The 24,285-nt window shown below is 55.2% G+C and overlaps 1 protein-coding gene across 2 annotated transcripts in view; it reads right to left on the bottom strand.

Annotated features, from left to right (window-relative positions):
* Positions 1 to 512: 512 nt before the first annotated feature.
* Hip1r (huntingtin interacting protein 1 related) overlaps positions 513 to 24,285 on the bottom strand; it is a 29,181-nt gene continuing 5,408 nt past the window's right edge. The window contains exons 1-32 of one of the 2 annotated variants that reach the window (XM_029477295.1): positions 22,930 to 23,227; positions 14,180 to 14,243; positions 13,833 to 13,975; positions 13,573 to 13,629; positions 12,552 to 12,632; positions 12,059 to 12,135; positions 11,737 to 11,798; positions 8,935 to 9,075; positions 7,827 to 7,884; positions 7,666 to 7,741; positions 7,427 to 7,567; positions 7,222 to 7,283; positions 6,960 to 7,032; positions 6,689 to 6,872; positions 6,511 to 6,599; positions 6,321 to 6,437; positions 6,148 to 6,249; positions 5,749 to 5,943; positions 4,828 to 4,975; positions 4,608 to 4,694; positions 4,133 to 4,240; positions 3,818 to 3,954; positions 3,482 to 3,592; positions 3,328 to 3,386; positions 3,097 to 3,127; positions 2,955 to 3,017; positions 2,646 to 2,746; positions 2,426 to 2,531; positions 2,189 to 2,312; positions 2,045 to 2,106; positions 1,743 to 1,949; positions 516 to 1,616 (exon numbers count right to left, since the gene is read on the bottom strand). In XM_029477295.1, coding sequence (XP_029333155.1) covers positions 1,569 to 1,616; positions 1,743 to 1,949; positions 2,045 to 2,106; positions 2,189 to 2,312; positions 2,426 to 2,531; positions 2,646 to 2,746; positions 2,955 to 3,017; positions 3,097 to 3,127; positions 3,328 to 3,386; positions 3,482 to 3,592; positions 3,818 to 3,954; positions 4,133 to 4,240; positions 4,608 to 4,694; positions 4,828 to 4,975; positions 5,749 to 5,943; positions 6,148 to 6,249; positions 6,321 to 6,437; positions 6,511 to 6,599; positions 6,689 to 6,872; positions 6,960 to 7,032; positions 7,222 to 7,283; positions 7,427 to 7,567; positions 7,666 to 7,741; positions 7,827 to 7,884; positions 8,935 to 9,075; positions 11,737 to 11,798; positions 12,059 to 12,135; positions 12,552 to 12,632; positions 13,573 to 13,629; positions 13,833 to 13,975; positions 14,180 to 14,243; positions 22,930 to 23,025 — 3,210 coding nt within the window. In that variant the 5' untranslated portion in view covers positions 23,026 to 23,227 and the 3' untranslated portion in view covers positions 516 to 1,568. Of the gene's footprint in view, positions 1,617 to 1,742; positions 1,950 to 2,044; positions 2,107 to 2,188; positions 2,313 to 2,425; positions 2,532 to 2,645; positions 2,747 to 2,954; positions 3,018 to 3,096; positions 3,128 to 3,327; positions 3,387 to 3,481; positions 3,593 to 3,817; positions 3,955 to 4,132; positions 4,241 to 4,607; positions 4,695 to 4,827; positions 4,976 to 5,748; positions 5,944 to 6,147; positions 6,250 to 6,320; positions 6,438 to 6,510; positions 6,600 to 6,688; positions 6,873 to 6,959; positions 7,033 to 7,221; positions 7,284 to 7,426; positions 7,568 to 7,665; positions 7,742 to 7,826; positions 7,885 to 8,934; positions 9,076 to 11,736; positions 11,799 to 12,058; positions 12,136 to 12,551; positions 12,633 to 13,572; positions 13,630 to 13,832; positions 13,976 to 14,179; positions 14,244 to 22,929; positions 23,228 to 24,285 lie in introns of those variants that run through there. The other variant, XM_021162507.1, reaches the window with a different exon arrangement.

Here is a 24,285-nt window from a genome sequence, read left to right as displayed (position 1 = left end):
GCTGGCACCATCTGGAGAAGGCAGGCTTCACAGTGGGGACCATTCTTGGGTCCTATAAATGCCGAGTGGAGATGAGCCCCCAGTCACCTCTGCTGGGGCTGCAAGTTGAGTGGTGCAGAACTCTCTAGAACACAGAGTATGTGGCATGCAGATCAAGGTCCTAACCCACCGGCTCAGACACTCCAAGTCTGGAAACTGCCCACTGTAGCACATGGTCTCAGATGGTGCACTGGTATTGACTACTGGTGAGACCCTCAGGAGACCACAGGGGTTCCAGGCTGGAACAGCAGGGGCCTCAGTCAGCCTTGAGGAGATGAGAAGAGGGTAATGGCTGGTCCAGCCTATAGTTAAGGATGGCGCATGCTATAGCAATCTAGAGAAAGCCTGGTGCTTGGTGACAGAGCTGCCAGCGGCTCTAGCAAGGCTCAGGTTCCAGTGTCAACTGCAGACACCTACACAGGGCCAAACAAGTGTGTGCATCTCTGGAGAAATGAAGAGTCTGGCAGAGGCCCTCACTAGGGCACTGCTAACAACAGTCAGGGTTTTATTGCCAATGGAACTCAACACAGGGAACACTAGACAGAGCAAAGGAGCCGGCTCCCTCCCAAAGCCCCGGACCTTGGTCCATGGTTGGTAGCCTTCCCAGGGCGCAGGGCACGCAGCTGGAGGGAAGCTGGGCACTTGTCCCAGACCAGCTGCTGGCTTTATTGGTGGCCTGGATATCTCCTACCCCCAGCCACTCCTCCTCAGGCTCAAGAAACACAAATTTATTCAAACTGTCAGGGGCAGGCAAGGCCAGGCCTCCATGTCTGGGCTGCTCCAGCAAGAACTCCTGAGCCTCCAGAAATGTGGGCTATGGCATCTGCTCTTTTTTTTTTTTTTTTAAATAGCTTCTGACTGGCTGAAAGGCCCCAGCTTTAGGAGGCCTGAAATCTACTCATCAAGGTAGGCAATGAACAGCCACACTAGTAGCCAGGAGAACGGAAAACTGCATGGGGGAGGCTGGCTTTGCGGTCACGGGCAGAGACAGCACCTGAGCAGGGGCTGCCCCAGCCATGCTGTTGCCAGGCACCCACACAAAGCCTGGTCTCCTGGGGATCCCAGCACGGATGCCCTAGCACCAGGCCCCCAGGTGATGACACCACCCAGCCTACCTGCTCTCCCTGGCTCAAGGGTCACAGGTCATCCCCTTATCCCTGGTAGCCAGTAGGGACCCTCTTTCTGTTGTTCACTTAAGGCCTCAGACTTTTGAGTCTAGAGACAAGGAGGCTCCTGGCTTATATGGCCTTTTCCCAGTGTGCTGACTAAACTTACGAAGAAAGAAATACCTCGCAGCATTCAGACTATCCCTGATGTCCGCTGCAGATTTGTGGCTCAGGCCTGCTGGGTCCCAGCTGCTCGAGGCAGTTCCTACTTAAGATAAATAGATTCACATCCAGATGAACTGTCCCACAGACTAGGCCCCTTGGGCAGAGTTGGAGGCCTCTCAGAGGCCCCTTGACCACTGCCAGACAGCCACATGAAACCCAGGCACGACCACCAGCCATCCTGCTGAACACCTTAGGGGCCTAGTAGTTCACAAGTTGAGCTGGGTAGACACCATCCTTTTTGTCGAGCTGCAGGGGTCAAAGAGAGGAAGGAGCTCAGTAGATGAGATCAGAAGCCTGTGTATAATCCGAGGGAGCCCTACTCCACCCCTGGCAAGCTCTCCTCCCTCACCCAGCACCAATGCCTCCTGGTACCTGGTTGTCTGTCCTGGGGGCTATGCTGGGTTTCTGGGCCAGCGGTGGCTTCTTAGTAGCCCCACTTCGGGGAGCTGGGCTGGGTCTGCTGGGTTCTTCTTCGCTAGGTGTCCCCATCCCCCCAGCCAGTACATAGTGCTGTTTCCGAAGCTCCCCGAGCCGGACACGCTCTGCCTCTAGTGTCTTCTCCAGTTCCAAGACTCGCACCTGCAGGCCACACAGCCAACTCAGCACTGCTCGTGAGTCCCAGGGTCTTTCCCAGAGATCAGAGCCTGGCAGCGGTGGGCACGAGAGGTACACACCTGAGTCTCCATCTCCTGCTTTTTCAACTTGATGAGGGACAGGCCAGAGAAATCCATGGTGTCTGTGGTCAGGGGAAAGAAGTCAGCAGTGAGTGACCCCTCCCACCAGCTCTGGGAAGCCCCTTTGAATACCAAGGAGCTCACCTCTATCCTCGATCTGCTCCTGGCCGGATTTGGTGGAGGCCACGACGTTGGCAGCCCTCTCGTTGACAGTGCGGGAACACTCCTGCAGGCGGCTCAAATGGGGACTGTTCTTGTTGGCTTTCACCTGCAGGGAGCAGAGCGGGCATGGGTTGGCTGGCTGTAGGCAGCAGGTGAGGGCCCCCAGCCCAGGCACGGCACACGTCAAACCTGGGATGGTAGAGGTCAGCACAGCCTCACCTTTGAGGCTGCCACCAGCTGGGCCGTGCTGGCCGCAATCTCATGGGAGCAGACGATGAGTTCCTCGTATTTGCCCATGTGAAGCACAACCTTGTCGGCTGACTCTCTGTGGGGCCGGGGCCAACCAAGAGTCTGGGTTTCCACATCTTGAACAGTCTGGCAAGCCCCCACAGCCAACCTCAGCACCGTGCCCACCCCACCCACACCTGGGTTGACATACACCAGCTGTGTGGCTCCCCAGCCCACTGCCTTAGAGGCTGAGATGAGGCCTTCAGTCCACCGTGAATTCTTGGCATAAAATTCCTGCTGCGTTGCTGCCCCCTAGTGGCAATGGGAGGAGAAGACAGGACGTTTGGATAGTGCAGGCATATCCCTGAGACCTACCTCCCTGAGGTGTGGGGACTTTTAGCTGTGGCGACAGACCCTCCTGTATGGGGGATGTCATACATAAAGGGGTCAGGGGATCAGAGTTTATTTCTCTTTATGACCGAGCCAGGGAGGCTGCCATACCACAGCACATCTGGCTTACCCTGCCGCTCTCCACAATTTCCTTCTGCAGGCTGGTGGAGGTCATCACCAGGAGCCGGATAGCCTGCCGAGACCAAGATGGGTGTGACTTCCCTGGTGGTCCCGACACAACCCAACCTGGAGTCACTCACCCTCACACTCACCTTCATCAGGTCTGTGCAGGAGTTGAGGATCCTAGGGAGACACAGAGAAGAGAGAAGACAGCTCTGTAGTGTGGCCTTGTCACATCATGCAAGGATCTTCCACACCAGGGCAGGGGACATGCAGTTTGTGTCCAGCCCCTTTCTGGACGGCTGAACAGTCGGGAAGGTCGGATCTCGTGGGCCAGGGAAGCTGCTTCCCGCAGGGGTTTTGGGGATGGAAGTCGTGCTCACCTCTCATTCACCTCCAGTTTCACTCCCGAGCTCTCGTGGCGGGCCTGGCTCATCATGTCCTGTACCCAGTGACAGACATTCCAGGAATATGCTATTTGTCCCTGCTCAGATGCAGCCTTTATCCCCTCAGTTCCCACAGGAACTCAGCCCTCACCTCGATCCTCCGCACAGCGTCCTCAATGGCTGCCGAAGTGGCCGCCATCTCCTTGTCCACCATGGCCCCTAGCTCCTCTTGCCGTACATCCAAGCTCTTAGGCTTCAAGTCCTGAAACGATTGAGTCAGCCATGTAGACTCAACCTCATCAAGGCCCAGGTAAAGGTGTACAAGAGGCAGCAGACGAGGGTGGCAAAGGTGGTGGTGTGTGCAGGTTCGGCCCTATGTACTGAAGCTGCAGCCTGTGAGTGCGCACACCTGCTTAGCCTCCCTCATGGAAAGGACAGAGTCAGCATCCCCTCGGCCCACACTCAGGGCCTCGGTTACATATCTCACCTGGCCCAACTGCAGAATGCCCTGCAGGGGGGTCCGCATCAGGCTGGGTTGAGCCCTTGGTAGCATCGTCTGCTCTTGCAGCTGTCCCACCAGCTCCAGAGCCCGGGCTCCACACTCCCTGCATGTGTCCATCAGGCCTGTTGGGGTGAAGGGAAGGTCTATGAGGGCAGCCTTTTTGCTTAAGAGCCCTGGATAAGGTCCCCACATACGCTGGCCTAGGACTGTCCAAAGGAAGGGCCTTCTTTCCCTTGCACACTGTGAAGACCCTCGTGTGAGACAATGTTGAGCCAGGCCCTACCACCAGCCTCTACTTACGGTCGGCGGGGTCAGTGGGGGCCAGGTGGGAGGTGGCAGCACCATTGACAATGGTGTCCGCAGCCAAATGAGAGAAGCGGGTCAGCGCTGCCACCAGGGCAGAAGCATCTGCAGGTGGATAAGGCCGAGGTTGTGGGTGGGAGCCACAAGATTTTGTGTGGGAACATTAAGGCAAGTGGACCATTTTCTCAGTGAGTCTGGGCTAAGACTCCAGCACCCCAGCCTACGAAGGCAGAGGGGTGCTGAGGTCAGGAGGCAGTGGGTCAGTCACTAAGCAGAGTCAGGGTGACTCCAGGCCCCTGTTCCCTCCACTCAGGCAGATAACCAATGTCAGCCAGTTAACAGGCACAAGGCTCTGAGTCACAACACGGTTCCTGAAGAGGTGCCCATCTCCCCGAGAGCCACACACCAGGCAACTTTGGCTGCAGGAACCCTACAGAAACTACAGGTCCACACCACCTCCAGCTGAACTCACCTTCAGAGGAAGCCAGGTACTGGGTGTGGCCCCGCTCCAGGCCACTCACACTGTCCAGGGCTGCCTGAGCCCGGCTCACCAAGTAGTCTGCAAACACAGAGAAGAAAGTGCAGCCTCAACCCACTGCCGCCTGCTTCTCAGGACTGGGTGACCGGCACAGACATCACTGGGGGATAAGCAGCTGTCTGCACGGAGGCCAGAGGGGCCCCCAATCACACACCTGGGGAGCTGGTGCAGCGGAGGTGCAGGGGGTCGTCCAGCTTGCTCACTGCATCCTGTAGGATGGCCTCTGCCTCAGCGGCTGCGCTTCGCAACACCGCCAACTGTTCATCCAGCAACCTCTGCCGAAGCCCCTGCTCCCGAGACTCCTGATGGGAGGGGAAGGGTTGGGGCAGGACCTTCAGACCCCTCAAGCCCAGGGCTTAACTCCAAGGACTAACTCCTTGGACAGTGACTAACTCCCTCTGGAAGGATGCCCTAGTCTAGCGAGGGGAGAGATTTCTAGGCCACCTCCCTACCTCCCAGGACTTGAGTTACTCATGAGGGGCGGTGGGGACACAAGACAGGACAAACAGTGATAAACAGCCCAGGACCTCAACAGACTTATCTCAAAGGGCCACCGAGCTCACAAAAAGATGTTCAATGGGCTGTCAAGATGGTAAGGGTGCTTCCAACAAACCTGGCAACCTGAGTTCAACCCCTGGGACCCAGAAGGTGGAAGGAGAGAACTGGCTCCTACGGGCTGTCCTCTGACCTCCATGCATAATCCCCCATCCCCCACAACGGTAAATACAACTTTTTTTTTTTTTTAAAAAAAAGGATATTCAGTATCATTAGACAACTAGAAAATGCAAATCAAAATCACAATAAACAACGCTGAGGGACAGAACACACCCAGCACACGGAAGGCTGAGGCAGGAGGACAGCCCTAAGCTTGAGGCCAACCTGGAGCTTTGTACCCCACAGTGAGAAGACAATAAAACATGGTGGAAGGAGGTGGAGAACTGGGGCTTCTCTTTGGAGAGCTGAGTCTGTCCCAGCAATAAAGGGGTGCCAGGCTGAGCCCAGATAACTGACTCGCCCACACCAGAGGGGTGAGCTGCCCGACAAGGAGAAGGTGGCAGGGTGGAGGCCGCCGTACCTTTTCTGCCAGCTGCCCCCGTAGCTCGCCCTTCTCCTGGGAGCTCCGCTGCTGCTCTTGGCTAAGTGCCTCCTCCTTCTCCCGCACCAGGCTCTGAGCGGCCAGCAGCTCTGCCTCACGCTGCCGAACGGCTCCACTCAGGGCTTCCTTCTCCGCGTTCAGTGTGTCCAGCCGTGAGCTCAGCTCTGACCCACTCTGGGAACATGAAACATGTCAACAGCCAGGCCAAACCTACCTGGCCTTACCCCCGAGTTTGCAGCCTACCGCATTGCCTCCCAAGACACTGAGAGCTTCCTGAGGGCCCGCTGCCACCTAAGTATGGCCCAACTGACGGGCAAGCGGACCGACTTGTCCCAGCCTGACCCCAGCAGCAGTGGTGCACCCCTGGCTAGCAGGCACCTGTTCTGTGCGGCTCAGGGCCTCCTGCGCACGGGCCAGCTCTCCTGCCCTGGCCGCCAGCTCTCTCTTGAGCTTCTCCAACTGGTCACTCTGCTCTTCCATCTAGGACAGGCCAGCGTGTCAGTGGGGCAGCGGGGCGGGGAGGGTGGGGGGCCCCCCCACACTGAACACACCTTCATCTCAGACTCACGCTTCACTTGCTCCATCTGGAAGGCCAGCTGCTCCTTTACCCGTGCCACCTCCTCCTGGCTCTGTTGTGTCACTGTCAGCTGCTTGGCCGTGTCTGCGTTCTGGAAGGCAGGGGACGGGTTCTGACTCTGGACCCTGGCCCACAAGCTGCCCTTCCCGAGGCTGGGCACCCACCTTCCTGAGCAGCTCAGCGTGCGTGTTAATGAGTTCGCTGTGTTTCTCTTTCAGCTTGCTGTAGCGTGCTTCCGTGGCACTGGCCTTCCCTGCGGAGAGGTGAGGCTGAGTGGAGTGGGCAGGTAGGGGGGAAGCCACCCCTCACCCTGTTGCTGGGTGCCGCCCCAGAGGTACACACTCTCCGCTTCCTCTCGCAGGCCCTGGTTGCGGGCGCCCTCCAGCTGCAGGGCCTTGAGCTGGGCCAGCTCGTGACGCAGCTGCTCGTTGTCCACCAGGGCCTTCTGCTTCTGCTTGCGTTGCTCCTCCAGCTCTGCCTCCAGGCCATTCACCTGGCCCTTCAGCTGGGAGATGTACCGCTGCGCCTGCAGGGCAGGACCGGGAGGATGGACCCCTGGTCCACCCACGCAGGGACCACCCTCGCAGGGACCACCATGGGCCACGCCCCTCACCTCCATCTTAATCTTCTCCAGCTCAGCACGGAGGGTCTCCACCTCTCTCTTCAAGTTCTCGATCTGGAGGTCCCTGGGGACAGAGATCCTGGGCTCAAGTTCATCAACCAGAAGGTTCCTGACTGCCCAACACCGGATCGCAGATGTCACTAGCAGTGGCTCAGGGCTGGGTTTGTCATTGCTCTATAGGTCCTACCTATGATCTTCCCAGACAGAAGGCCTTTCCTAGCCTCCCTACCCTAACTAGCCCCTGGGGACTCACCTGTCATCCTTCATGGAGCCATTGGGGGGTCCAAAGGTCTGATCAAAGAGGTCAGCCACCACCTGCCATAGCAGAGAACATGGCGCTCTGACCCAGCCGTCTACGCCCTCAAGGGATGGTAGGGGAGGCCCAGTCACCCTACACATGCCCAGTCTTGTGTTTGAAGCCCTTCGGGACATGGGACAGTGGGACATGGGGACCTCACCACTGGCTCCCCAGCAGGGGGCGCACTGCTGATCTCAATTAGGTTCTCAGGCTCCTCTTCCTCGGGCGCCTCCTCGGGAATCACCACCACCGGCTTGATGTGCTCGGCCAGGGCTGAAGCCCGCAGGAAATTGGGAGGTCCCTGTAGGGAGAGTGTTTGGGAGATCCTCAGCTCCCCCCCGCCCCAGGGCCTGCCAGGAGCCAGGGGCTGGTGGGCTGGGAGGTGGCAGGGCCAGGCACCTCAGGCAGCCGCGGGATCTGGATGAGCCTCTTGAAGTACAGCATGTCCGAAGCTCGGCGGAAGAAGTTTTTGAGGCTGCAGGTGGCAAGGGGAGACAGGTCACAGGGGAGCCATCAGCCCTCTTGCCGACCATGCTATAGCACCACTCCCTGGCTGGTACCTGTGGAACTGCTCGTGGAACCGATCCCTGTGGCCTTGCAGGGTGTCTGCCGGGAGACCTGAGGGATGGCACAAGTGTCCAGGACCTCCTCTCTGCACGCCGCTCTGAGGCCTGCTTTCCCTCCCTGACCCACTGGAGAGTAGAGGGGTGACTGTGGCCTGGCCAGTCCACCCTAACTGGGGAGACGAGGCTCCATGGGGTCTCCTCAGCTCTGATGGGAGCCAGACAAGGCGGCACCGAGCAGATAGAGAGATTGTCAGGGCCAAAACTGCCTCCCCAGCACCTGGCTCTGGAGTGGGGCTCTAGGACTGTGGAAGTCGCCCTGAGCCAGCACATGTGACCTGAGGACCTTTTCCAAACACTGGTGACAGCCTTTTCCCTACTGCACCCCAGAAAACATGAGGCCCAGGGAGGGGCCACGGTCCTCTCCTACGGCAGGTGTGCAGAAAGCCATGAAAACGAACAGCTCCACACACGAAGTCTCTGCTTTGGAAAATGGCCACCCCACCCCCAAACACATTATTGGTGTTTTGTTCTTTTTTGGTTTTTGGAGACAGGGTTTCTCTGTGTAGCCCTGGCTGCCCTGGAACCACTTTTGTAGACCAGGCTGGCCTCGAACTCAGAAATCTGCCTGCCTCTGCTTCCTAAGTGCTGGGATTACAGGCATGCGCCACCACGCCCGGCACACATTTATTGGCGTTAACAGGGAAGGGTTTATTGGTTCTCTTTCTAAACTAGTACTCTCTCAGTTCCCCCTCAGTCTTCTCTCTCTCTTTCTCTCTCTCTCTCTCTCTCTCTCTCTCTCTCTCTCTCTCTCTCTCTCTCTCTCGCTCTCTCCCTCCCTCCCTCTCAGGCCTCTTTCCCTCTCAGCATAGAAGGACACAGGGCCTCCAGGCCCCACCAGGGCTGCACACTCACAGGAGTGCAGCNCTCTCTCAGTTCCCCCTCAGTCTTCTCTCTCTCTCTCTCTCTCTCTCTCTCTCTCTCTCTCTCTCTCTCTCTCTCTCTCTCGCTCACTTGCTCCCTCCCTCCCTCCCTCTCAGGCCTCTTTCCCTCTCAGCATAGAAGGACACAGGGCCTCCAGGCCCCACCAGGGCTGCACACTCACAGGAGTGCAGCTTGAACATGAGCTTCACTGTGTAGTGGTACAGGTGGCTGCAGTCCTGAATGACCTGGATGAGCGGCGCTAGGCGACACTGGCCAGAAGACATCTGGGACACTGCGATGGCCGTGTTGAGCTGCCGGAAAACTGAGGAAAGGGCGCAGGTGGAAGCCAGCATGAGCGGATGTAGCTGGAGGCCAGCTTGTGGGCAGCCCCACCCAGGTCCACTTTTGTGGCAGCTCAGGCACTAGGGCCCTGGAGTGGGTGAGTGGCCCTCCACTGTGCTGTCAAAACCATGGTGGAGGTTTAGTAATGGCTGGGATTCTAATCTGGGCCTTCAACAGCATCCTCTAGGCTGGGACTAGTGCCCTGTGCTGGGGTCTGCCCCACACTGAGGACAGCCCCCTGGAACAAGGTCAAGGTAGACAGTAAGGCTGGGCTATGCTCTCAATAAGCTCTAGGCAGGGAGGGTTTTCTAGAACCCTTGGCCAGGGTGAGTTGGGGACAGGCACTGAAGGACAGGAATGCCTGCTCCACATTCCAGGGCCGTAAACTCACACTGTACCTCAGAGACGGAACAAGCTTAGGGCACCAGAGAGGTGGCTCAGTGCTCACCACCAAATCTGATGACCTGTACGGTACATGAAGAGGGACAGACTCCTTTAAGTTACCCTCTGACCTCCACACATGTGCCATGGCACAGGCATGTACACACACACACTAAATTAAAATGTAGTCCATCTATTTTAAAATACTGTCACTCCGACCAAGCATGTTAGTGCAAACCTATAATCTGCTCAGAAAACTGAGGCAGGAGGATTGAGCTCAAGGCCAAACTTCTACAAAGCAAGACCTTGTCTCAAAAACAACCAAAGCGGCTGGAGAGGGGGCTCAGGGACAGCTGTGCAGGCCTCTTCCTGAAGACCTGAGTTCTGTTTCCCAACACGCACACAGCCTCACAACTAACCCATAACTCTGGTGCCAGAGGGTTTGATGCCCTCTTCTGGCTTCTACAGGTACCAGGCATAGACATGGTACACAGATGTACATGCAGGCCAAACACCATACCATACGGGTTTGGTTTTTTGGTTTTCTTAAAAAGACTCACTGTAATAGCCCATCGCGTAGCTGTGGAGACTGGCTAGCGTCTGTTCCAGGTCACAGCCTTGAACACAGGCTTTGGGAACCCCAAGTGACCTGATACCTCACTTGTCCTGGAGACCCTGACAATCAGGCCTTGTATCAGAACTCCAAAGAGGGACGGACAAAGGACAAACACGAGGCTGCCTTCCCTGGCCAGCATCTTCTCTGGGGCAGAGAGGGGAATGACAAAGAGCGGGCGGTGAGCCAGGCCGGGAGAGCAGCCAGGCCCCATGTGGGGCCGACCTGAGTGGTGCCAGAAGCCAGAAGCCCCTTGGTCTGGCCATGCCTGGGGGGCGGGGAGAGCTGTCTGCAAGGATGGAAGCCATACTAGGGTTTTGTTTCTTTGTTTGGTTTTGGCTTTTTTGTCTTGGGGTATGTGTGTGTGTGTGCGTGTGCATGTGTGTGTAACTCTGGTTTTGTTCTGTGCCCTTCCTTTCTCCTTTCCTCTGCCCCTGGCTCCTCCCCAGAGTGTCGCCCACCCACCCCACCCCCCCACATGCTAGGCAAGCACTTCATTATTTAGGTGCAGCCCTGGCTAATTGAGACCAGCTTGGTCTCAAACTCAGATATCTGATTGATTTTTTTCTCTTAAGCACCAGGATTAAGGGCATGTGCTACCAAACCCAGACCTCTTATTTAAAGTTTTCTTTCCTTTATTTTCTATGTATAGGTGTTTTGCCTGTGCACCACATGCCTGCAATGCCCTCAAAGACCAGAAGAGGGTATCGGATTCCCTAAAACTGGACAGTTAGGACCAGCCGCAGAGCCACTCTCCAGCCCTACTCACTTTTGAGACTGGGTCTCATTAAGCTCCCCAGGTTGACCTTGAACTCACTCTAGCTCAAGCAGGCCTCAAATTCATGATTCTCCTGCCTCAGCCTTCTGAGGCACATCTCTCTTAAGAGCCTTGCACTCCCATTGAAGGCAGTGTGGTGGCCTGGGTCCAGCTGCACTACTGGGCCACACCCCTGGTGACCTGCTGTTTTGTCCTACTCCTGGACAGGCTCCACGCTGGCCTCTCACCCACCAGAGCCACAGGCCCAGACCCAGGGTTCAGAGTGGCGGTCCTGCCTCTTCCCAATTCCCTGTTTTTCCTTAAAAAGGCTGTGCCTTGGGCTTCACCATGGCCAGCAGTGAGTCACAGCAGTTATTTTGAAGGTACAGCCCAGAACAATCACCTCCCAGGCCCTCAGAGGTTTCCTGTCCAGCGGCTGCCAGTTCTTTGGCTGGACAGTCTGACAGGACCGTGAAGCATTTCAGAACACACAGTAGGAAATGTTAGCTATGTTTTCTCTCCTGGAGAGTAGTGCAGTGCAGAGGCCAGGCAGGAGCCTAGAGGGTCCTCCATGGGGCACACCCCACCCTCAGCACCCAGGGTCCCATAGTGGCCTTCATGTGCCATATCCTGGACGCACGCAGGGTCTTGAGGAAGGGAAGTCTCTGCTTGTGCTCTGGAGGTGCCATGAGGCCCCTTTCTGTCTTGGAGGGAGAGGGACCCCAAGGAAGAGGTGCACATAAGATCTGGGTTACTGTGGATGCTCTATCAGGAGAATCACTCGCCCAGTGTGAGTGGGGCCCAGGTTTCACCCCAACAGCAGGAAAGACAAGTGAAAATCCAGCCTGCCCACCAGTGCCTTCACAGCCTGACATGAGTGACTTGCTCACCTGCCTCAGAAAGCTTCAGTTCACAGTCCATGTAGTCAAACATCTCCACGGTGAGCTGAAAACTAGGAGAAAAGATGGGGATGCAAAGGGCAGCGGGGTACACCCACACATTCCCCAAGGGCAGCAGGGCACACCCACACAATCCCCGAGACCCCTTAGGAACAGGAAGCAAACTCCATCAGGCAGAAACATGGAGTACCCGATAAACCCCTTCACCCACAGCCTGACCCCCTGGGGGTCATGACCTTCAGCCCTGTGGTCTCACTTGACATGGTCCCCGGTAGGCAGGCACTTGGGGGAAACTGAGGCTGCACAGACTCACATGTTGTTGACGTCAGTTCCCGCCGCCTTCTCCAACACCTCATCCGTTACCTCCAGGCCTGCAGGAAACTGGGGGTGCTGCAGAAACAGCCCCCATGCAGCCTCATTGAGCAGCCACACACGGATCCCATCCCTGCTCCTGACAGCTCCCATGAGAAGGGGAGTCGCCAGGGAGGTTTCCCAATCCCCTCATTCTGTGATTCCAGCTTCTCTAGTTAAGCCGAAGGGGCCGACAGAAATCCTGAGGCTGAGGCAGGGGCAGCCTGACCAGGACTGACGGGCAAGGCCACTGGAGCACACACAGGCTGGCATCTGCATTGGATTTATGCAAACACGGAGACAGCCCCATGATTTCCTGCCAGTCTTCCTAGCCTCCACGGCAAGTGGACAGAGCATGGATGGACAGGTGCCATCCAACCCCCTCTATGCCCCAGGATGTCACAGAGAGAAGAGCCTCCCAGTCCCGTAGTCCATGATTGCTCAGGGAAGACTACCTTAAGGTGGAAGGAGATCTTAGTCAGCAACAGTTTGGTATAGATATTCACCAGGTGTCCATACTGGTCACGAAGGTGGCCCTGTGGGGATGGGAGCCCTGTGTGAGGTCACTGTCAAGAACACACCTAGGAATCCCAAGGATTGAGCATGTGCCCAGACAGGGAGAATAGAGGTGGGAAGAGAAGCAGGCCTTTCTTCCACAAATCAGTCACTCACTCGCTCAACAAACATTTCCTGCTAACCTTCATCAATCTCATTACTCTGTCTCTAGCTCCCCTCCTTAATGTCATTCCTTGTCACTCTTGCCAGAGAAAGTCTTGTGAGAGGCAAAGAGAGCCCTTTGTCGGGGCAACAGGCCAGTTCTGAGCAGGGCACTTTACTAAAGAGCTGGTGGCAGCCTGGGGAGGTGCATTCTGGTCTGCACACAGCTTCCCGGCTCCCTCTTGCAAAAAAAAAAAAAAAAACACATCATGGTTTGTGGCCACGCCAGCAGGGCCTGTGTCTGCAGCAGCCACTGTGATGAATGCCATTTTCCTTACATCAAAAGACACGCATAAAGCACAGAGGCTCTGGACAGGCAACACTGTCCCTCTGAATCTGCTCTTGAAGATGAGAGCTTTGGGAAGGAGGCCTGAGGCCTCTGACTTCTGAGGACCTTAGAGCGAATCCAGACACAGGCTCCCCAGGGGTCTGACTACTGACTCTGAAAACTGACAGGCAAACGCGTGGAAAATTCAAGGCTACATGTGACATGCCTTCTAAAGCTTCCGGTTAAAGTCTAGGGGATCCTGGGAGTCCCCGATCTTCACAGAGGCATGGGGTTGCCACCTATTCCAACTCAAGAGGACTAATGGGCTTGTTTTATGGAGCTGTCGGCCAATTCACCTGCCCCAGGCCCCAACTTCACACTGACTGGTGCTCAGCCTCCACAGTAACCCCAAGGACAATAGGAAAGAGAATCCCCGCCCAGATGCTGCCCTCAGCTCGGCCACGTTGCCTGGACACTGTCCCCACACCTACCCACAAGTCGCCGATCTCACGTATGTTGCTCCGGTACCGCTGATAGTCATGCAGGACCTGCAGCCAAAGAAGGGAGGGGAGGACACAGAACCTGAGCCGTCCCTCCCAGCACTGGGCAGGGTGTCCAGCCCCCAGCCCCGGAGGACAGACACACGTCAGAGCTGCATACTTCCAGGGAATACTGTGGATGCTGTCAGCTGGTGGCATGGCGGCGTCGCTCGCCTGAGCCTGTGGGACCAAGGGCTGTGCTCACTACTCACGTTGGGGTGTCCATCCCGGAGGACCTTGTGAAGGACATGACAGAATTTCCAGCTGAGGATGGAGCTGCTGGACAGTGGCAGGCCGATGGCATAGGACCAGAAGGTGAAGGCTCCCTTCTCATGATGCGTGCCCAGGATGATACCTTAGAGGGTCAAGGCCAAGTGGAGGACAGACTGACGTGGGGGCAGTTAGGGGTTCTGCAGTTCTCCATGTCCTCATCCACCCCAGGCCACAACAATTGGGAGTCCTGGGGTCATGTTCTCCCAACTCGGCACACCCTGGGCCAGGGCCATGCTCAGCCCACAGTCTCCTGAGAGCTCCCTAAGATGCAAGGGCACAAGGATACGCCGGGCGTGCTTCTCCTTCACTGGGGCCTCCTGACTGTTGATGGCTTTGCTGATACTGATGGCCTGTGGGAGACACAGAGGAAGGGTCAGACCCCCATCTGTCCGCAGCCGTACGGGACACACAACCCAAAGGAAGACGGGCCACCTCGTCTGCTGGAAGACGAGTTTGGGGGCAAGAAAGAACACACTTTCCCTGATCCACACTCTGAGGAAACTTCTCTTCCATGACCTGTAGCTGGTACCAATGTCACGGTGACCGAGAGCCCCAGGCTCAGGGAGGCAGGGAGGCAAGCTGAGCTGTGGCTCAGAAAGGCATGTCTGATCTACCTCTACATTGTTCTCCTTGAAAAGGTACCCAGACTCCAGGAAGAGTGGCTAAGGGCACAGCCCAACACAGCATTCTCTGCCCATGCTCCCACCAGGGAGAAGGGTAGGTATCTGCCCTTTGGCCCAACTGGGCTCCTTGGCCTCAGTATCACCCCCCTTCCTGTCCAGCAGAGCCCACAGCACAGATGTCAGCTGACATTCCAGCCAGGACCAGGCAGAAACCAGGTGCTAGCACTGGCCACACTTCCATAGGCACCTGCTCATGCCACTGAGGACAACTGTGGGCCCTGAGGATGGGGGAAGGGCAAAGGAGAGCCTGTGTGGAGCCAGGACATTGTCACCTGAGAAGGAAGAAGCCTCACACTTGACTAAACCATGCCACGGTCTTGAAGGGACTCTCACCTCCACTGGACACATATATTTTTTTAAGATTTTATTTATTTATTTTTACATATATGACAGGTACACTGTAGCTGTCTTCAAGACACACCAGAGGGTATCGGATCCCATTACAAATGGTTGTGAGCCACTATGTGGTTGCTAGGAACTGAACTCACGACCTCTGAGTGCTCTTAACCACTGAGCCATCTCTCCAGCCCATTGGACACATCTTATTTCCCCAGCCTAACGCCTTCCAGTCCAGCTCCATGGGCAGGAAGCCAGGCCACACAGAGAGCACTATCCGTCACCCACTCCTCTGAGGCTCCACTGGCAGGGACAGAGGTGGAAGGTCAGATGAGCCTTCACAGGTCACTAGTGTTTATGAAGTGGAGTGAGCTCCCCAGGCCCCAGACAGGAGGGTAGAGTGGACTGACAGGCACAGATCCAGAGGCCAGGATATGCAACCTACCAGAGTGTGCTCACCCAGGTGAGCCAAGGACCTACACTGGGCGTGCTACCTAGGGACACAACCAACAGGCCAGCAAATGCAGGGCAGTGTGACAGCTTCGCTTTTGCTCCATCTTCCAGAGGCCACCATGCACTCCCGCTGCAGCATTGGAGCAGTAAGGCCCTGCTTGTTGGGGCAGTGGGTTCCCAACAGCAGATGCTCAGCATACGCTCAATAGGCTGGCTCAGTTTTCCTAGAAGAGTAGCAGGCCTGGTGGGGCACAGAGTCCCTTTCTGATAAGATGTATGGATCTGGGTCTGTCAGGGCTGGACATGGGCTGCTCCTGAGCTGGACCCTGCTCCCCCACAGCCTAGAGAGGCCCACTGACCCCCATTCACATACAGAGCCCACTAGGGTCCTGAAAGAACACAGGCAAGCTCTGTCTTCCTTCCCAAGTACACAAAGCCTCAGGCAGCCAACCACCTGTTTGTCTGTGTGCCGAGCCTGCTTCCTTCCCGTGGCCCCCTCCAGGTCTCATTTTCCACACAAGCACAGGGCCGCCACCCAGCAGCTGTGGGGAGACTGCCACTCTGCACGCCCAGGGTATCACCTCGACTGAGGGGATACTTGGCACAACAGTGGCCAAGAGGGACAGCCACAGAATGCCACCCATCTCCTAGAGGCATCTGGGAGATGGTTACTATGCCATTTCCTTATTTCTTAGAGGAAACTGAAGCTCAGAGAGATTGCGTATCTTGTGTACATTGGTAATAAGGGCAGAGTCAGGTCTGTTGGACTCCATGCTGTGTTCTTACACAGCTTCCTGGTACAGCTTTCCCCTGGCAGGGATCAAGTGGTAAGTGGGCTGGGCCATGCTCACAGCAAGGAGCGTCCCACCTCTGGGCTGTGGAGCCACAGCCTACGCTGCCCGGCATCCGAACTGCTCTCATGATGAAGGTCACCTGCCCTAAAAGATTCCTGGCAAACAGGGAGGAGACGGAGCCACCCATGAAGCAGCCCATGGGGCCGCCCACGGAGCACAGGTGACAGGACCTGGGAGGGGCTGAGATCCTTGAAAGTAGTGAGTCTGGGAATGGGCAGGCAGGAAGTCTCCTCCTCTGAGGAAAAAGGTTACCAAGAGCCCATGATGAAACTTTTGAGACCCAAGCCTCCCTAGCCTGCAGCAGAGCCTCTACTTTTCCTCACCGTAAAACAGAACAAAAACCCACCACCAACAACAACAACAAAACGGAGACTGGAGAGATGGCTCATGGGTTAAGAGCACTGTCTGCACTTCTAAAAACCCCAAATTCCATCCCCAGCGTGCACGTCAGGAGGCTCACAGCCACCTGCAACCCCAGCTCCTCTGGCCTCTGTGGGCACCTGCCGCCCCGTGTACAGACACATGCACATGATTAAAAACAGCAGGGGTCTCTGCAGACCACTCAGCCAGCAGAGTAATAACCCAAGGGGAGCGAGACGGTAGTTTGGTTCAACACAACTCAATAGCGGGTGTTGACTCAAACTTTGAGTGTGACCCCAGAAAATCTCTTCACATTAATTTGTGCACATGTGTAGAAGTCCGAGAACAATTTGAGGAGCCATCCTCTCCTTCTACTCTCCAAGTCCCAGGACCATTATACCCTTAGCAGCTGAGCCATCTCAATAACCCTCCACTGGAGGTTTAAGCCACACACACACACACACACACACACACACACACACACACACACTTCTCTCTCCCTCTCTCTCTCTCCCTCTCTCTCACAAGTGTGCATTACCACACCCGAGAGAGCCCCTGCTTTCTCAAACCCCCCCGACGTGTAACACACTCAACCCTCCCCATCCTGACCTGAGTCACAAAGAACACCAGGCCCCTCACCCGCTGCTGTTGTGTTAGACAGGATCTCTCTACTTGGTTCTGTCTGTTCTCAGACTTACTATATATATAGACCAGATTGGCTTTGAAAACCGAGGTCTCCCTGTCCCTGCTTCCCACGTGCTGGGATTAAAGGGGTGAGCCATACAGCTGGCTGTCCCTGGCCCTCTTTAGATCTGCTTTACGATTCTCCAAATGTCCCCCTGGTAGCGTTACTTCATCACTTCACAGCATGTCATTGGCATGTGCAGGAGTCCTGCCTGTGTGTGTGACTGCTGCCCCAGCCTTAGGGTGCAGCAGTTAGGTCACAAGGACAGAGGAATGCAGCCTGAGAGGGAACGTGGCAGGGGCTTCTGTGGAGGGCCTGGGTGCCACCCATCCCTGAGCTGGCCACAAGGGACAGGGCCGTGTCAGCTAGCCATCCTATGCAGGCGCAGGCTGGCTCCCGGGAACACAGGCCCGTTGTGTGCAGGGTGGGCAGATGTGTGGGGTGGCCAGCACCACACAAGGAGGCCCAGTGCTCGCTCACACAGTAAGCGTCTGTGGGTACTCCTGGCCCCTGCTCATCCTCCCAGACGGCACAGCAGGCAGGGGTAGCACCCACCACCTCCCCTGGGCTTCTATGTGAATTGTCCTCAGGAGGTGGCTGTGGGTCACATCTGAGCAGAGTGGAGTTATGAATGCTTCAGAACCTCCCTGTGTGGCAGACCCTACGACACAGCTGTTCTGAGACTAGAGTGTGAAATGGTCTGACCTCAGTGACACTTGTGTTTCTGAAACTATGTCACCCCCACACTCACATAGCAGGTGGGAAGCCACACAGTGAAGGGGGAGGTAGAGGGAATCCCAGCCCTGAAAACAGCCTCCCACCAACCTGGTACATCAGGAGTGGCCTCAGCGGCCCTCAGGCAAACCCAGAGCTGGAGAAACACCAGAACACTAAAGGATGGGGTGTCTGGGTTCTTATCACACCCTAAATCCTGTCTGACTCACCAGGAAGCCAAGAAGAGTGATTTCCATACAACTGAGAGATGCAGAATGGTGTCTAACTTTTTTTTTCCCTTTGAGAAAGGGTCCCACATGCAGCCCTGGCTAGTCACTGTATAGAGCAGGCTAGCTTTAAACTCACAGAGATTCACCTTCTCTGCCTCTCAAGTGCTGAGATTAAAGGCATGCGCCACCATGCTTGGCCCCCTTGTCCCTACTTCTTCATAAATCAGGAGAGTCCCTCTCAGTCTGCAAGGGGACAATCCTGGAGGCAACAGGGCAAGTGCAGTTACAGGTTCTATGGCAACTGTGAGATGCCATGGGGCCAGTGGCCAGGTCCCAGTGACATAATGGTCCCATCAGTTTTACTGAGTTCATCCTTGTGCCAAGTGCTTGAGCAGGGAATCTCACCAGGTCTTCAGGAGGAGCCCCAAGAATTCCTAAAGGACCCTGATGAGGAGTTGGCCAGTGTCATAAAAACAAAACATGCCAAGTGTGTCACTTAAACAGGCCCACCCTAAGCATCCAATATCACAACAGGACCCTCCTGTGGCTGTGTGCTGTGACTCTCACAGAGAACAGCAGCGTGGAAAAGCAGAAAGACTGCCCATGGTACTATGGCTACAAGGGGTTGGCAGGACTCATTCCCAGCCGGTGAGCATCATCTGAGGCGCCCCAGAGCCATCTTGCCAACCCAACTGTGGCTCCTCGGTATCTCCGTGTGCTGGATGTCAGTACCATCCTGAGTCCTCTTCTGCTGGGCCACAGGAGCTGCTGCTGTGTCCTGCCTGAGGCCTTAGAGCTGATGGGACATGGCCACATGTACAACCGGCCTCTCAGTGCCTTCACTCCGTGTGCTCCTCCCACAGAAACAGGACTCTCTAGGACTCTCTAGGATGGCTGCTGAGGAGCCCTCAGCTGAGTAGTCCTCACTTACTGGGAGACACTGCTTTAGAAACTTCCCAAGCCCAGACTTTAACTTCGCCAAGTATGAAGCAGAAAACTCTGGGGCCTCCTAGAAAGCAAAGACTCAGCAGCTCAGGCTTGGCTGATGTATGGACAAGCCCCTGTCGAGCATGCACGAGGGCTTGGCTGATGTATGGACAAGCCCCTGTCGAGCATGCACGAGGGCTTGGCTGATGTATGGACAAGCCCCTGTCGAGCATGCACGAGGGCTTGGCTGATGTATGGACAAGCCCCTGTCGAGCATGCACGAGGGCTTGGCTGATGTATGGACAAGCCCCTGTCNAGCATGCACGAGGGCTTGGCTGATGTATGGACAAGCCCCTGTCTAGCATGCACGAGGTCTTGGCTGATGTATGGACAAGCCTCTGTCTAGCATGCACGAGGTCTTAGGCTCCATCCCCAGCAAAAGGAAGGGAAACCAAATCAATACAGAGCCCCTGTCAAATGCATCTTTGTGATCCTCCCTCAGCTGCCTCCTGGTCCTTATATGTGGGGCCGTGAAAGTGAAAGGCAGCCTGTTTTGGTTGAATGAGGTTTGCTCCTGTGACCCAGTAGAAAACTCTACAAGGGACGGAACAGTGAGCCATGTTCCCAGAGACAGGAGCCTGACACCACAGAGCTCCCAACTCCATAATTCTGTGACTATCAGTCACTCAGACAATGTCCCAAGCTTCTGGCATTCTGGCTAGACTCCTCCCCACAGTTACCTAGCAACAGCAAGACAGCCCAGCCCACTATAAGAGGGGCTGCTTGGCCCCTCCTCGATCTCTTAAGCTCTCACCATTCTTACTCTCTAGCTCCTTCTCTCTCTCTTTCCCCTCTCTCCACGTGGGCATGACTGACCTCTCTCCCTCTCTTTCTACCTTCTCTCTTTCACCCTGACTTTCTACAATAAAGCTCTAAAACCATAGACTGTCTCTGATCATGAAGGCCCGCCATGCTTGAATGATGGGATAGGCTTTTCCCTAAAGAGCCTCATCTAACCTCCCTCTGGAAGGAAGCCCTTCCTGTGCTCTAGCCATGGACGGGACCAAGGATTCTTGCCCGCGTGGGAACCACCCAGCACCCCCTCTCTCCCTGCCCTCTCCTCCCTTCAGCCCCGGGGGGGCTGACCGAGCCACCCCCAGGAACCCCCATTTTGTTCTCAGCTTTTTTGCAGTGTCCAGCAGTGTCTGGGATGCCCAAGACTGAGAACCTGTTATTTCTGGCCTCCATGAGGCCCAGACACCTATGACTGCCCTTGTCCACCCCCATGGGCTGGGTCCGTAGCTTCCCACAGCCAGACACCCACCCAGGGCGTGTGGAAAGCATGTAACAGTCCTCCCGTGTCCACCTGCCCAGAGCACCAGAACTGTGGTGGGACACCGGTTTTCTCCCACTCCCTTTATTTCCCCATGTCCACTACCGCGCATCTGGTAGTAGAGGATGGTTGCACCATCCATGAGAGATGGAACCAGCTAAAGAATTCGTTCCACACAGAGACCTCTCTCCCTGGCCTCTCCTCCCTTCGGTCCTGGGATGACCAAGCTGCTCCTGGGGCCCCCACTTTGTTCTCAGCTCTTCCGAAGTGTCCAACTATATCTGGGATGACCGAGACTTAGAACCTGTTATCTCTGGCCTCCATGAGGCCCAGAGCCAGACCTCTGCTCACAGCTCTGAGCGTCTGGGTGGCCTGCCTACAGCTACCCTGACTAAAGCAGCTACCTCTGGATATATGACATCCTGGAATTTTGTTTTGTTTTGTTTTTTTGAGACAGAATCTGGCTATGACTGGCCTAGAACTCACAGAAATCCACCAACATCTACCTCCCAGTACAGGGATTAAAGGTATGTGCCTCCTGTGCCTGGCTGTGTCCTGTTTAAGTTCATTTATAGCATTTGTCATCTGAAAGTAGTAGTTTATCACTCACTCTGCCTCCAACTCCTTGAACACAAAGGCACCCCACTACCCCTTCATGAGTTTCACACTCAGTAGTTTTGACCAAATGCCAATTAAAATATTCAAGGAGAAAAGTCTGCATTTGGACTGTCCACAGGTAGGCTTTGTCTTCCTCGTTAGTCCATAAGCAGCAGAGGATAACAGTTCATGTGTAAGTCATGTACACTGTACTGAGTGCATGGTTTAAATTATGTGAGTAGCTGTGCATAAACCACGTGTGTTACCATTTACCAAGGCACTTGAACACCCATGGATTCTGGTTTGTTTGTTTTGAGATAGGGTCTCACTGGGTAGCCCTGGCTAGCCAAGAACTCACAGAGATTTGCCTCCTGTGTGCTAGTATTAAAGATGTATATCGCCACATCCTTGGATCATAGTATTTTCAGAGGTCCTGGACCCAACCCCCTACACAATGAGGAATGGCCATACATCTTTCCCTCTGTGGCATTTTCAGGACAGTCAATAAATCTTTGCTGGACACATGTGAGAGGGACCACTTGAGGCATAAGAGCTCTTTTAGACACAGGCACTGGTAACTTCAAGGTGGTGTCTTTCTTCCACTAATAACTGAGCCACTAGAGGTATTTATTAAGGGAGCTATAAAATAATTTCTATTTTTAAAATCATCCCTGAAGTGAATCAACTTAAGCCTCCTTGTGTGGTTATCACGAGGCTGTACAGCAGCAGTTGGCAGCGACAGCCAGGTTCCTCCAAGAGCCCAGGCTCAGAGCCGTTGGCAGGGCGGTGAGTTATTTTGCTCTGTGATTCCAAAGACTGGCTTGGAGGACAGAGTGCTCTCATTCAAACACTTTTGCTACCTCAAAGGCCATTGATGACCACAAACACAGGAGTTCTGTAGCCGAGGAGGCTAAGATGGGGCCATATGCAAAGCAGCACAGAGGTCCACGGCGGAATCATTTCAGCAGACAGGAAGTCAGCAACCGACTGGCCCTGGCCCATTCAACTGCATCCCCCTTCATTCGAATCTCCTGTCCCTTCGCTCCTGACCTCTGCATCATTCGACTACTGAGGAAATGCAAGCATTAGTCTGTGACAGTCTACACCTTAAGGACAGCATGAAAACCCTGGGGAGAGAACCTGTCCTATGGTCACTATTGACAAATTCATGGCCCAACCCACTGCCACCCCAGCTCCAGACTTTGTGGGTGGAATACAGAGCAGAAAGACGTGGTCCTGAGTCACACCTCTGCTGTGCCAGAATCTAGATGGACAGGGAGGCAGCTGGGTGGTTTTGTTTTTTGAGGTATTGGTGATGTCATCACAGACCTGTTTGTCCCACAAGCCAGAGGACTGAGTCACACCCAGGCAGATGAACCTATTGCAGTTCAAGACTTGTGTTTACCTAGCAAGAAGACGACAAAGGCCCGCCTGTACTAATGCCGTCCATGGGCTCACTCGCCCAGTGGGACGCTGTGGGTCATCCATGCCAGGATGGGAGGCAGCCAGAGAATGGAAACTGGGTTGTGGCTTGCCGGTTCCCAAGGCTGTCCTTATTGTGGGCCTTTCACTGTAGCCCTAAGGAGGGCACACGGTCCTCACTTGAGGACCTCAGGGACAGTAGGTGGGCATGTGTGAATGGCAGCCATCCCTAGATAGAAACACATACCCAGCCCCACGGCTGCCCACGTCTTCCTGCCCTGCAGGTTGGCTGTCCTCTGTCAGAGTCACTGAACACCACCACCCTTCCTCTTGAAGCCAATTCAAACAGCCAAATGAATAGGAACGAGCAGGAAAAGGAGATTTATTCAATGTGGCCACGGAGGAAAGAAGGACAAAGATCCAGTGATCCCCTTAAATTTACCTTCAGGGTCCTGAGGTCAGAGCGACAGCCAGGAACATCTAAGCAGACCCTATCAGTATGCCCACCACTGATCCCCACGGACTGGGCTAGTCTCATCTTGCAGGGTGGTCTGACGAGTTCTTAGAACTGTGAAATCTCTTCAGGAGACAAGTTCCCCTGCCTGCTCCCAGCCTTTTCCTTCTTCCTGTGTGAGATTCCTGGGGAAATTCCCATCTCTTGGGATCCATTGTTTTAACAGTCCAAGCTGAGAGGTGTGTCTCTCTAGAGAACACTGGTTCTCAACTGGTGGGCCCCAACCCCTTTTGGGGGGGTGTCAAACAACCCTCTCACAGGGGTCACATATCAGATATTCTGCATATCAGATATTTATGTTACAATTCATAGCAGTAGCAAAATTACAGTTATGAAGTAACAAGAAAAATAACTTTATGGTTGAGGGTCACCACAACATGAGGAACTGCACAACAGTCACAGCACTAGGAAGGCTGAGAACCACTGCTCTAGAGTTTCTGCCAAGCCACTTAGAGACACCGTGCATTACACCATCAGGAGCAGGGAAGAAAAGCTTGGGCAGAGGAAGTTAGATGCCAGCATGTATGAAGTGATAATCCAGTCGGCCCTGAAATAAAGAGCGATTCCCAGGCGGAGAAGGGGGAAGGGCTAGGCTGACCAGTACACCAGGCCTGCCAGACATCTCAGGTTAGCCAGCTGAGTTTCCCTGGCCTTTGCCAATCAGGCCTTCACTCTACCCCCACAGGGTTTCCACTCACGGACAGGACCCAGCTGCTGGGATCAAGTGGCCGGCTGGGTTTCATTCACAGGCTCCTGTACCGCAGTGGCTGGACTCCGGCCTCAGAGCTGGGTCAGGGGGAGATTCTTCCCCATTCAGAAAGGGGGCAGGTCTGCAGGGAGTGCTCCGATGTCTCTACCCCAGACTCCCTGGAATCCCTATGGCAGACCACACCACCAGACACGAGCTAGGCGGTGTATGGAGGGTGCACACCTGACACTCATTCTTGAAGGGATGGTGCACAGAGTGCCACCTTCCCGATGCTCTACCCAGCTCTGTTCCTTTGTGCAGCAGCCTGGCTCAGTTGTCCCTCTCACATGGCGGGCTATACTCAGGACACAGGGACAACTTCTATCTCCTTCAGTCCTGTCTGCTTTTCTGCACACAATCTAACCACTAACACATTTGCTACACTCCTGAAAATACCTACAGCTACCCCACTGGGTCAGAGCTCTGTTAGTATTCCTATCTTGAAAATGGGGAAACTAGGCCAGGCATGGTGGTGCACGCCTTTAATCACAGTGCTCGGGAGGCAAAGGCAGGCAGATTTCTGAGTTTGAGGCCAG

The sequence above is a fragment of the Mus caroli genome, chromosome 5 (assembly GCF_900094665.2).
Source record: "Mus caroli chromosome 5, CAROLI_EIJ_v1.1, whole genome shotgun sequence".
Taxonomy (NCBI): Eukaryota; Metazoa; Chordata; class Mammalia; order Rodentia; family Muridae; genus Mus; species Mus caroli.
This window is presented reverse-complemented; position numbering and strand designations above follow the sequence as displayed.